At 46.5% G+C, this 13,785-nt stretch overlaps 1 protein-coding gene across 7 annotated transcripts in view; it reads right to left on the bottom strand.

The window, feature by feature from the left end:
* Positions 1 to 206: 206 nt before the first annotated feature.
* Positions 207 to 13,785, bottom strand: part of LOC147457885 (putative sodium/metabolite cotransporter BASS5, chloroplastic) — a 120,457-nt gene continuing 106,878 nt past the window's right edge. For 5 of the 7 annotated variants that reach the window (XM_086512666.1, XM_086512670.1, XM_086512672.1 and 2 more), the window contains 3 exons: positions 951 to 1,204; positions 698 to 791; positions 207 to 552 (listed from right to left, as the gene is read on the bottom strand). In XM_086512666.1, the coding sequence (XP_086368792.1) occupies positions 318 to 552; positions 698 to 791; positions 951 to 1,204 (583 nt within the window). In that variant the 3' untranslated portion in view covers positions 207 to 317. The remainder of the gene's footprint in view (positions 553 to 697; positions 792 to 950; positions 1,205 to 13,785) is intronic. The other 2 variants (XM_086512669.1, XM_086512667.1) reach the window with 1 other exon arrangement.

Raw genomic sequence — 13,785 nt, 5'->3', positions numbered from 1 at the left:
TTCCCTCAAAGATAATCTCTAGAGTACATTCTAGGCTGCTTGTTGACAGAGATATGAGCTTCATGTGGTCGTAAGGAACAGTCAACGTAAAGGTGTGCTTGCATGTAAAGAATTGCATATAGACCTGGACATTTCAATGGGAGACCTGTGAAGCATCTCAAAAACCCAAAGGAGCATGCCTTGAGCCAACAAATAACTTCAATCTATTACCAAATTGACAATTTTTTCATATCAAGGCAACAAGAACTGAGAAATTACAAATCATATTATTGCTACAAATGGAAGTAAGAAAACATTGTATTGTTCCTGACAACGTTCTAATCTGAATTGAAGACTTTTTTTTTTTTGTTTTGGGGTGGGGGGGGGCGCCCTTTGAAATGCTGCTCATTAAAACCATGGGTTCCTCTGTGATGCATCCAATCAACAGTAAAAACAGCATAAAATACAGCATTCAAGTCGATTGCTCTGCATTTAAGGCCCATAAGCAGCTCTTTCTTTCTCCTTATTCCAATAAAGCACCAGTGTAAACCCCATAAGTGACATAAGAACAGTCTGGAGCACATAAACATCAGAACAAGTACTTAAAAAGTTTTCCACACGTTTACAAAAAATGCACACATCTGTTCATGCTAAAAACAGACGTGGCCACAAAAAATATGTTTTGCAGTTCTACTCTATACACAGTTCAAAATCTTACTGAGATTGCTGAAGGTAGACCAACAAGAGGGTCTGCAAAAAACCTATTCGCAAGAGCGAGGCCGAGAAGGCTGCTTTGCATACCTGCATACATGCTGCGACAGCCGTGAGAAAGCAAAACTATGAACATAAAACCAAATACACCCCCCTTGCAGACACAATTCACAAGCTCCCCAATCTAGAAGTGAGCACACAGAACAAAACACACACCACAGCATTAGGGTGCAACAGCAAAAGCCTTTTATCAATTGTACCTGTCTCAAAAGAAATGGTCTTCTGGATTTCCAGCACATCTGAAGATTTCCAAAACAAAGTTTTTGCCAATTGGAAGCCTAGCAGAAAGCTAGCTGCGTGAAACCCAAACACAAGCACGAGAACAGAAAATCCAAAAGGAGACTGCACAGCTTCAATATTCATTGCAAGTGGAGAGCCTACACACAAGCTGGTAACTATCACTGAAAGCAGTGGCATAACGGGCCTGATGCTTCTTGACAATCTATCTGCAAATCTGTACCACAACAGCTCTCTCTCTCTCTCTCTCTCTCTCTCTCTCTCTCTCTCTCTACTTCCCCCCGAGTATGTCAGTATATGCACCACCCATAGGACAGGACCCCTTTTCTATTTTGGATGATGACATATGGGAGTTCTCTAGAGATGGTGACATCATCATTCTATGGGACTTCAATGCTAGGACTGCCCATCATCAAACAGTATTTTATGATACTGCAGAGGAGATGCTGAGAGAGCTGGATGTTGCAGAGACGGGCCTATCCAGACTATCACAGGATGGGGAACATACTGAGTATGGACGACACTTGATAAACATGGGGACTGCACATGGATTGGCCATCTTGAATGGCCTACAGCGATTTCCCGCTACGGGGAGTTTTACATGCTTTCCACACAGACATGGAGCCAGCACAATGGATTATGTCATGACACAGCCGAGCCTCATCTCTAGTATCCAGGATCTCATGGTTGGACCCAGACTTGTTGATGTGGCAGTGGATCATGCTCTTGTGTCGTTGACCATCTCTTTCCAGTTTAGTGTAGAACACAGGCTACAGGCAGGCAGCAGCCCCTACTCACTACACCTTTGCGCGGGAGACGGACTCTGTATACATAGATGGGATCTATAGACGCCTGTGCGCAGAGGAGCCAGGGCGACCTCTGGAGGAGCTTACTATTATACTGACACACACATTACATGATGCAGCAGCAGAGGCATACCCACACACCCAGCCTGAGCAGAAACGCCGTTCTGTGAGCATGCCCCAGAACAGCTGATATGATGAGGAATGTCGCGAGACTAGAGCTAGACTTCAGAGGGACGTGCTTTTGGGGGACATCACTCACAGACAGTCACAGATTGACTTCTGACGCCTAGTACGGCGGAAGAAGAGGGCATTTTTGGCTCACCTAGAACAAGATCTATACCAGCTATTTCTGAGTCAGGATTCACGTGAGGCATGGCGGCTCTTTCATGAGCACTCCCCCCACCCCCCCTGCCATTACCTCTACAGAGGCCTAGGGCAAGTACGCATCATCTTTGTACAGTCCTTGGACAGCCGCCCCTTCCCGACCCCCCCGATCCATGCCCACACACATGTGCTTTTTTCACCGCTGAGATGGTGAAGAAGGCCATTGAAAGGATGAGAACTGGGAGAGCATATGATCATGATGGCTTAGTGGCTGAGCATTTCATGCGTGCCAGAGATCTACTAGCAGAGCTTCTAGCAGTTATGTTTAACCGTGCCATGTGTGAGGGCTTGCCTGATACTTGGAGCCTATCTACTATTGTACCTATTTTCAAGTCGGGAGACCCTATGGAGCCTGGAAATTATCGCACTATCATGATTGGACACACATTGGCACGGTTGTACGCATCCATTCTTGAGCAGCAACTGAGTAGATGGGCAGAGGGAGGGGATACGCGTAGCCAGGCAAGCAAGGTTCAAGAGAGGTTTTTCTACTCTTGACCATATCTTCACACTCAGAGCCATCATTGAGGAGGGCAGATCACATGGGAGACGGATCTATTGTAGCTTTGTGGACTTCCGCAAAGCATTTGACACAGTACCCAGAGCTAGATTGATGCGCAGATTACAGGAGATGGGAGTATCCACAGAGCTCATTTGGGGGCTCATGGCATTATACAGGTCAGTAGTGGGGCATGTACGCTATCACAAACTGATAACGTGTCAAAGCCCTGAAGAAGGGAGCCAACATGCAGATGTGGGCCGAGGGGCCGAAACCCTAAGTGAAGAGGCAGAGCAGTAGGAAATAAAGCTAGGCTCACACACACACAAAAGAACTTGCGAAGCAGGATGATGACGTGGCAGATTTCCAAAAATCACGCTGGCTGATGACGTGGCAGAACTGTACGGATTTCCGCTTTTTCACGCTGGCGGTGCTGACGTGGTAGGACTATACGGATTTTCGTAAATTGCGTTGGCAGCTTTTTGGCATTGCTTTTGGACCAGAAGCTTTTGAGTTTGAAGGCTTTTCATGTAAAACAGCTTTTGGTGGGGCCTAGGGCCTTTAAATATGAGGCTAGGACTCATTCTCTGGAAGCTTCCTGGAGAAGGTGCAGAGTTTGGAGTACCGGCTTGTACTGTGTTGATGCAATATAAAGAAATACCGAAAGGGGCGCCAAGGTTTGGGGCCAATACTCTCTGGGGTGGAATTCCACCACTCCATGTCACGTGTCGTCTCTCTCTTTCAGTCCAGTTGTTATTGAAGTGATAAAAGTCTGTTCAATCTGTTCTTTTCTATTGGCACGTGGTGCCCGTCTTGTGAAAGTGGTATCAGAGCATCAGGCGTGTGCTTTTCTGAAAGCATACCGGTCCTACAAAAGAGCAGACAGAGCTATTGGAAATTTATTCGAGGTATCTTCGCTCTTCAACCCGGACTCATTAGACACTCCCACCCTTACTTCATCGCGCATTGGGCGCGCTCCCGTCTTCATCGCTGTGTCTTACAGGGCATAAGCCATAAAGAACCCAAGACTTGGAATTCATGGATTCAACAGAATATTTACAGTTTCTGCTCAAAGAGCTTGACGACATTCTTTCGCGGCATCCTCAATAGAATCTTGCGATGTTGCAAAATTTTCAACAATTTTTGAGCTACATGTTACCCCCTCTGATGCCCCAGGTGATACCTCCTCTTCCGGCACCAGAAAGTATGAGAGCTTCCAACCGGCAATCTTCTCAGCCGTCTGTTCCAATCGGAGGAGTCTTCAAGAATATGGTGCACCCATCTAACCTTAATCCAATGCAACCGCCTTTGCCACCGCCATTGCCCCCACCTCTACCACCACCACCCCCAGGCTACAATGGTTGGAGCCCATATGGATACCCTTATTATCCATACCCGGGATATGCGCCTAACCAACCGAAAGATTTCAAAGATGGTGGCACGACAATCAAATTTTTCACTTTTTCCGGGGTGAAAGATCGCAAGAAAGCATTGCAGTTCCTACAGCAATTCGACAACATCTATGCTTTGGGGAACTATATAGAAGAATCCAAGATTTCTCGAGCAGCGGGATTTCTTAAAGACAATGCTATGCAATGGTGGAGTTCAATCGCGACACAACCGCATGCTCCAAGGACCTGGCAAGCTTTCAAGACAGTTTTTGCACGTAGTACATGACTTCGATGTTTGAAGTTCGGATTTTGGCAGAGTGGGGCAACTTGAAAATGCTTGCCACCAAAACCATGGACAACTACAACCAAAGGTTTCTCAACGTGTACCTTCCGGTGTCCTTCTTTACGTTCATTCCCTTGGAGGACCAATGCGCGCTACACCATTGGACTACCATCACCATTGCAGGAATATTGTCTCTCCAAGCAAGTCTCTACCATGCAGAAGCTTATGGACCATGCCGTAGTCGGCTACAAGCTCATGAAAGGAAAGTTAGAGTTTACCACAGAAGAACCTCCCAGAAGAACCTCCGGCCACTGACCATAACTCCCGGCAACAACGAACAAATTCTCGGGAATCCCGTGAAAACCAACGTCAACGGCCTCGTCTGACACAACGTCAACGAGACGCCTTGTTACAAGAAGGCCAATGCTTCGAATGTTTCCAAACAGGGTATACGTTCAATACATGTCCTGAGCGAGCCTCGACGTCCTCAGTGCAACTTCTGCTCCCACGACAAACAGATCCCAGGGGTCACCTCCGGCCAAGAAGGCTAGACCTGCTATTGGACTAGTACCCGATATTTATGGTATACACCTCGAGAGTTTTAATGAATTATGTAGAGCTTATGGAAAAGTCAACGGCTTGAAAGCCCTTATTTTCTTTGACCCCGGAGCTATGGAGAACTTCATCCATCCAGAATTCTTAAAGCAGATGCACTTTGATTATGATGCAGAGGGTGGAGAAATTGAAGCTGAGCTAGCCACGGGGCAAACTCAGAAAGTAGTACCGCTCATTGGTGCACTTCCAGTGACTATACAAGATTATCATGGAAATGCCGGTTTCCACATCATGAAGTTAGGCAATTGCGACGTTCTCTTGGGCGCCCTAGCACGACAAGAATGATGCAACTCTCCAAGTCCGGAACCGAACCATCACCGTGATGCAGAAGGGCAAGCCTGTTGTCCTTAAAGTTCGGTTGTTCGAACAAAACCATGAATGACCTCTCTACTTGTTTTCTAGTTAGATACTTTTGAACATTGTTTGAGAAAGTATTGTTTGAAATTTGTTTGAAATGGATGCTATCTGTTTTAAACTTGTCTTGGTGCTGATTTGAATTGTTTGACTCTCGTTTTAATACTGGTTTCAATAATGGGTGATTTTACTTCCGGTGGAGAAGAGAGAAATACTGTTTTGGTATTGTTTGAACCTCGGAACGACGCAGGCCGAAGCTTGGGGAGCGTTCTGTTGTATGCTAGAAAACCTCCGAACGACGCAGGCCGATGCCTGGGGAGCGTTTGGTTGTATGCTTGAACCTCCAAGCGACGCAGACTGCGGTCTGGGGAGCGTTTGGTTGTATAGTCCTCTGAGCTCATGGGCCCGGACCTTTTTAGGTTATTTGCGAGGGGAGTGACGAGGTAGACGTTGAGTAGCTTCATACCGCAGACCGTTCGTCTCAGGGAAGTGCTCAGCGGCGCTGTTTGTTGTGTCTTGTTGCATGCATATGTAAGCATTTGTGTTGCATTGTGATGTGACTAACCTGAATATTCCTAATTGGATGAGATTGCCTGGGTATGTAATTTTAGTGTATCAAGACACCCGTGGACGATCAGTATGGTCTAGGTGTGATGGCTAATTTTACTACGCCACAATATCAAGAGTTCCGATCTGGACGAAAGGAGAAGCTAACTCCTTGATCAAAAGAGTCGAAAGGAGAAGCTAACTCCTTGATCAAAAGAGCCGAATGGAGAAGCTAACTCCTTAAGAAAAAGAGCAAACTGATTGTCCCTCGGAATGTCCCTCGGGAATTTTTTTTTTGAGCTAACTTGAGTTGTTTTGCAGATATGGTGTAATCGCGGACGATTACTCTCTTTCAAGAAGGGGAGATATCACAAATTGATGACGTGTCAAAGCCCTGAAGAAGGGAGCCAACTTGCAGATGTGGGCTGAGGGGCCTAAACCCTAAGTGAAGAGGCAAAGCAACAGGAAATAAAGCACGGCTCACACACACACACAAGAACTTGCAAAGCAGGCTGATGACGTGGCAGATTTCCGTAAATCACATTGGCTGATGACGTGGCAGAACTGTACGGATTTCCGCTTTCTCACGCTGGCGTTGCTGACGTGGTAGGACTGTACGGATTTCCGTAAATTGTGCTGGCAGCTTTTTGGCTTTGCTTTTGGACCAGATGCTTTTGAGTTTGAAGGCTTTTCACTATAATTGCTTTTTAGGCCAAGGGCCTTTAAATATGACGTTAGGGCTCATTCTCTGGCATGCTTCCTGGAGAAGGTGCAGAGTCTAGAGTACCGGCTTGTACTGTCTTGATGCAATATAAAGAAATACCGAAAGGGGCGCCAAGGTTTGGGGCCCATACTCTTTGGGGTGGAATTCCACCACTCCGTGTCGCGTGTCGTCTCTCTCTTTCAGTTCAGTTGTTATTGAAGTGCTAAAAGTCTGTTCAGTCTGTTCTTTTCTATTGGCACGTGGTGCACGTCTTGTGACATACGCACCTCGGAGGGTCTATCTACACCGGTTTACTCCACTATTGGGGTGAAGCAGGGCTGCCCGCTCTCTCCTACTCTATTTGGTATGTATGTGGATGAGATTTCTGACTACATTGAGAGAGATGGTGGCAGAGGTGCATAGCTGGCAGGGACATGGATTCCACTATTGTTATATGCTGATGATATTGTGTTGATCTTTGACTCTCCAGAGGGAATGCAACGTCATTTGGATGCTTTGCATAGGTTTGCCCATGAAAGTGGTTTGTCTGTCAACCTTGGTAAAACCAAGATCATGGTATTCAATACCACCCCATAGTGGATCAAGAGGTCAGCACCCGCACACATGCGGCCAGGAGACAGTGGAGTATACAGATGCTTACACTTACCTTGGAGTGGTTTTTAGTGGAGCAAAATTTTCATTGAGGAGAGCAGCAAAGACTAGATTGACCAGAGCCCATGCAGCATTGGGTAGATTGGAGAGGATGTGTTCACAGGTTCAGTTTCAGGAGCCTCGGACAAAGCTCTGGCTCTTTGACACTTTGGTGGCTTCTGCATTGCTCTATGGAGCTGAGATATGGGGACCTTCATTGGATCATCACGGGAGGACGGGTCGCACTGATGGATGGGGAGACATGGAGAAACCTCTGGTCTCTATGATCTCGCGGCTCATTAGAGCCAAGGCTTCAGTACCACGTTCCATTATCCGAGCAGAGTTAGCTGCCCCCCCCCCCCCCCCCCCCCACCAGTGGTTGAGGCACGCACCAAATCTGTCTCCTTCATACACCGCATGCGGGAACTTCTCAGAGACAGATATGCCCGCCTTGCACTTGAGTCCTCTTGACAGTTAGCCATGCAAGGAGATACAGCATGCTGGTATGGGGAGATGACATCATGGTTTCAAGCGCATGGATTCAGCATAGACAGATTGCCCCCCTTCCAGTACTCATTGGATGCACCCTCTCTAACTCTTGCACAGTCCGAGATCACCAAGCTGATCCGCCAGGACTTGACTCAGCTAGACACCAAGAGGACATGGATACAGCTAGTACAGGAGCTGGGCACAAAGATGGCTTTCTATAGAGAGCATCGTCTCTAGCTTACAGAGGACGGTTTTGTGACGAGGCCCAGATACATGGACACCCACTTGTCTCATGGGATACGATGTGCATTTGGCCAGATACGTACATCTTCACACCAGCTACGAATCGAAACTGGGAGATACAGTGGAGTACCAGCAGAGGCCAGGACATGCCCCCTGTGTGACATGGAGCCTGAGACAGAGTTGCATGAAACATGCCACTGCCCTGTCTACTACGAGATATGAGGCTGCTTCCACTCCTTGTTCAGAGAGGGAATTGGACAACTCTCCAGAGTCATGTGGTACGAGGACCAGAGATGCCCGGGTTTGTTTTTGCTCGAGCTGCGCAGACACAGAGAGAGCCTGACGAGAGGAGAGGCTACGCAGTCTCAGAGACAGATCACAAACTTCTTTAGAGCAGACAATGGACACTTGGAGGAGCTACCACCACAGCAGAGCTCGTCGCCTCTCACCAGAAGCACATTGATCGATCGAGTGACCGAGATGGGGAGATCCAGACGCCCATGACTACGGAGGACTACACAGCATCGATGGAGGCTGCATCAAAGGATCCGGATCACGTTGGCCCCGACATGCACGACGCTCGGTCAGACTACTAACCACGGAGGAGATTGATGAGATCCGCCAGCCACCAATGCTGGATCTCTTGTGATTTAGCTATCCCAGCTAGCTGCTTAGTTCACACCTAGCAGTTTAGGATTCCATAGCATAGTTTTTCTTTTGGTCATTTTGTTACTTTTGTTACTCGGACTTTGTATCAGATCCACCACATCATAACTTTCTGGTCTCATAGGTCACTTTGGCCTTTTGAAGACGTTATATAACATTTCATTTCATTTTCATTTCTCTGTGTGTGAGTGTGTGTGTTTGTGTGAGACAAAATTGCACTCGGCATTGCTTGCTCTTGGCAAATTGCGTTCGCCTGGTTGGGACGGGCTCACGGTGGAATTTTTTATCTCCTTTTGGGAGCCTCTGAAAGAACCTATGCTTTACATGATGAACATTGCATGGGCTAAGCAGTGTTTGCCGATGTCTTGGAAAGAGGGTTTGCTGAAGTTATTGCCCAAGCAAGCGCTTCGTGAGCAATTCTCGCATTGGCGGCCGATAACTCTTATGCCGGTTATATATAAAATCTTGGCTAAAATCATTGTGAACCGTATAAGGAACCTCTTATGGCTGATATCCACTCCGTGTAGTATGGCTTTATTCCTCGTCGCCAGATTTTGGATAATCTGGCTAATGTATTGATTGGAATGGAATATGCAAAGTATACCCAGCAAGATGTTCTTGTGATGCAGGTAGACATTGAAAAGGCTTTTGATACGGCACAATGGGAGTTCATTGCTGTCACGATGCGCGCCCTTGGATTTGGTCCTAAGATGGTTAATGTGGTATACTTCTTGTATGCTCACAGTACATCTTCAGGCCTCCTTGATGGGGAGCTAACAGAACCTTGGCCTCTTGGATGCTCTGTGAGACAGGGTTGCCCGCTTAGTGCCTTATTGTATGCCATTGCCACCCACCCCTTGTTACTGCATTTGGATCATTTAATTTCGCTCGGTCGTCTTCATGGGCTGCAATTACCGACTAGCAAAGACTTCGCAGGGCAAGCCTATGCTGATGATTCGTTGTTCATGACCCGCATTAACCAGGATGATGTGCGTGAAATTATGCAGGCATTGGATACATTTGGCCTGGCAGCAAGCCACAAATCCAAACTCTTGCCTCTGGATGTTTGCGACTAGCATCATCTTCTGTATCCTGGTAAGATTCTTAATCCGCATGTGGTGATCAGGCACTTAAGATACCCTATCGACTGGCAAGTAACCAATACACAGCAAATTGATTGGGTTATGCAACGATTAAATGTCAAATTGCACTATTGGAAACTGTCTACATGGCCGCTACATGTTCGACTTCGTATTGTGCAAAGTATCATGATGGCATATGTTCAATTTTACTTGCCGTTGTTGCACTAGCCTCGCTCCCGTCTCTCATTGCTTATGTCTTATATTTTTTATTTGTAAATCTTGATTTGAATTTACAAGTGGGAAACCTCAAACCGAGGAACAAATAAGAGGTACAACAGACAAAGCACCATGATGCTCCCAAAACTAGAAACAATTAAAATAAATCCTATCAGCTTCAAGACATATGTCTCCCGCAAAGTGAAGTGCTTGTCCAAGCGAAAACTTGAAGGGAAAGGGACAATTTCCATGCCATGAAACATTTGGGAATTACGTTTATGCCATATAGTCCACATAACCCAAAATCTGACCCAACTCGAGAAGACCTCAAATGAAGCCTGTGGCTGTTCGAGCACTCCAAAAATCCAGAATTGTCTGTGAAAGATGGCAGAGGGAAACCTAAGGCGTAGCGCATGGGACACTTGTATGATGAAAGTCCTGGAGCAGAGGCAATCCCAAAGCAAATGCGTCACTGACTTGCCAGCCGCATGACAACGGACACAATGAGAGGAAGCAATGCGCAAACATACAACATAGTACCAACACGTAACGCACCCCCATGCATCTCCATAGGAAAATGGGTTCTTTGAGAGGGAGATGATTCTTCCAAATGCGAGACGGCATTCTTTGCCATGTGACCACAGCTAATTACCATGAGACACAATCCATGCATCAGACTGCAACAAAGCTTAAACTGAGCCAGCCAATATGTAGTCCAACCTGGTATGTGCAAGATTCCAATCCGAAAGCCAAGAATCCGCAAGCAATGGCGGCACTGAGGAAAGACTAGCAAGCAACTATTGAATTGGCTACCACAAGTGGCGATAATGTGGTCCCATCTCATATCGAAGAGCGGCAACGGGAAAGGAGAGAACCTGCCCTGAGTCATCCATCACTTGATCTGTAAGGTGCAATGGAAGTGAATGTTGAACTTTGCTCAAGATGAGTGCTCCGAACTGTGCTCGAGGGTTCCTTTTACTTACGGAAGGAAGAGCCTTCCGTTCCTTTAGTGAGAGAGTGCAATGGACACAAACAAAGTGGATGAACACTGTGAATGAAGGTGATCAGACTGAGAGATAGAGAGAGAAGAATACGACACCAAAATGTTCTCAAACCCTCCTCCGAAGGCCCCACTCTCTATGGCGAGAGCGGTCTACTATTGATTGCACAAATCTCTACAATGCTTGGACTTGCCGACGATGTCGATGATGATGAGGACGACGACGAGACGGGCTGAAATCTGAAAATGCTAATGGCTGAAATCTGCAAATCTTTATCTGCTGAATTCTGACTCTATGTCGATGACGATGTCGATGGCGACGATGCGACGACAATGCGCTGAAAACACAGATGCTGAAATCTGCGTTTTCCGGGCTGAACTTGCAAACTTCGCAGGATCTGAACGTGCGACGAGGATCTGCTGCGGGAAGGTGAGATCTGCGAGGTTCGGGACTTCTTCTGCGGTGTCTAGGTGCTGAAAACTGAAAACGTTGGTGCTTCTGGTGAAACCGTCGCGAAGAATCTGCAAAACGCGAAGGGCTGATCTGCAAACCAAAACGCTAGGGCTAAAAATTGTTCTGTTACGGGGAATCTGCTAACGCTAGGGCTGTTCTGTGGTCTTGCTGTGGCCAGGCTACTACAATGCAAAAACGGTGGGCTGATCTTGGTCTTGGTGCAAAAACGCTAGGCTTTGCAAATGACTGAAAACACTAGGTCTTGGGGGTCTTGCCAAGAAGGTGCCTGTTGAACCGAAGTTCCTACTGCCTCTTCTTCGAGAAAGTGCTAGCGCTAGGTTTCTATATATACTTGCTTTGCAAAATTGCCCTACCTAGTTTTCAATAAAAGTCACTTAAAAATAATAAGTGAAAAATGTCAAAAATAGGGAAAATAGGTCTATGCACTGTAAAAATGCTACTGATGGGTTTTGATGGAGATCTGATGATCATGCTGTGTTCAACTAGAGGATATGCATCTAATCTAAGTGTCTGGACATGCACGGTCTGCGAACAGACTCACAAAAGTGCCAGAACACTTCCTAATCTAGACTGACTTGACTGAACTGAACCTTGGTCATGTTGTAGCTTGTCCACGAACACATAGGGTTGGATGTGTCACGTGACATCCCCTCCTTTCCAAAGTGAGGTACTGGTAACGAACTGCATGGCATCGAGGGAGATCGCCAATAGCAGCGGGAATCCTCGAAAGGACTCTTCGCCAGTCCATTCTGATGTGTGGGCCGTGCGATACTTGAACTTTATAAAGGTCTGCAACGCTTGCTTCTTTGGGCCAGGCCGAAAGAGACACAAAGTCCTCTTAGTCTCCTTCAATGCTTCAACTTTGTCTATGGACGTAGGTCCGTCGTCTTCAAGAATCTCCGAGGTTGAAAATTCCTGAAACCACTTCCAACACAAAAACATGAACATACCTATTCCATGTAAAGTGACTGGAAAAGCACTTGTCTTCTCTAAAGACTGTGCATGCAATGTACATGAACATAGAGACGGAGTGTCAAACCGTTCATCAAACACACGCAAACAATGAAATCGAAACTTGTCTTTCTGATCTGAATCAATCAATTGTGGCAAATCACAATGGAAATGCCGATGCTTGATACTCAATCCTTCTTGTGCTCTTTCTACAACTGTGTCGTGCCAAGGAAGAGACATGAAATGTGACTTCCGTGAATGCATATTTTTCAAATTTCCATGAACAATCCGCATACATTCGTGCTCATTTATGAGTGAAACGTGCTCAACGTACAATATGGCATGCCTAGGTAAAGGGATCACATAAAGACGCTGACTAAAATACACGAAACGATCACGAATGAAACACTCGATCAATGTGTGCTGACTAATCATGCAAACACATAATAATTCCTGTGAGGGTTCTTTGGACCTAGGCTCGAGAGCCAAAATCGGTTCCTTGTGATCGATCGAAACTTCCTGTGGAGGTCTGTGGACCTCGACTCGGAAGCCAAGATCGGTTCTTCGTGATTGATCGAATCTGCAACAAGGTTAGCTTCGCTAGAAAAAGCATCAACTAAACCGTCATCCTTGTGAACAATCACAGTTTCTTCCTGCAAATTATCATGCTCGTGAGAAATCACATCTTGATCATGCAAATCATCATGCTTGTCATTGTCATCCAAATCATCATGCTCATCATTATCATTCAAATCCTCATGCTCATCATTATCATGCAATTCCTCATGCTTATCATCATGCAAATCCTATGTGTTATCCTTTGGAGAAGAAGAGACTGAGAGAGTCCCTTTTTCCCAATGCTATTCAATCTGCGCTTGCACATTAGAGAATAGTAGAACAAACTCTTGCATGCGTTGGTATGTCTATGCTTCACGCTCTAACCATCTTTCTTTGCGCTCGCGAGCCAATTCGGCTAGTCTTTCTGTGTGCTCGCGATCTAATTCTGCGTTTCTTTCTGTGGCTGCCAACATAGTTACCAGGAACCGGAAACCGGAACGGGAACGGGGCACGGGAACGCGGAACGCGGAACAAAATGCCATTCCCTGTTATGGGTACTCACGTTTGAAACACGGAACGGGGATTCAGAACGGGAACTTGGAATGGGAACGGAGAACGAAGACTTGAAAACGGCCATTCCCTGTGACTATGGCTGCCAAGCGTGCTTGCTCGCACTCACGCTCTATGGCTGCCATTCTTTCTTCGTGCCACACTTCTCGTTGTCTACCTTGTCGTACCATCATGTCCATCATCGACTTGACCAAAGCCTCCATAGGAGTTGGTGCAATCCGTGGCGTAGATGGGGAAGGAGGAGGGTCAGAAAACCTCCTGGTGGAGAATATTCTTCTTTGTCTCTTCCAGGCTCATCACCTCCATGCGAAGTATC

This window comes from Adiantum capillus-veneris, chromosome 5 (genome assembly GCF_014529385.1).
Source record: "Adiantum capillus-veneris isolate H3 chromosome 5, ASM1452938v2, whole genome shotgun sequence".
NCBI classification, from domain to species: domain Eukaryota; kingdom Viridiplantae; phylum Streptophyta; class Polypodiopsida; order Polypodiales; family Pteridaceae; genus Adiantum; species Adiantum capillus-veneris.
This window is presented reverse-complemented; position numbering and strand designations above follow the sequence as displayed.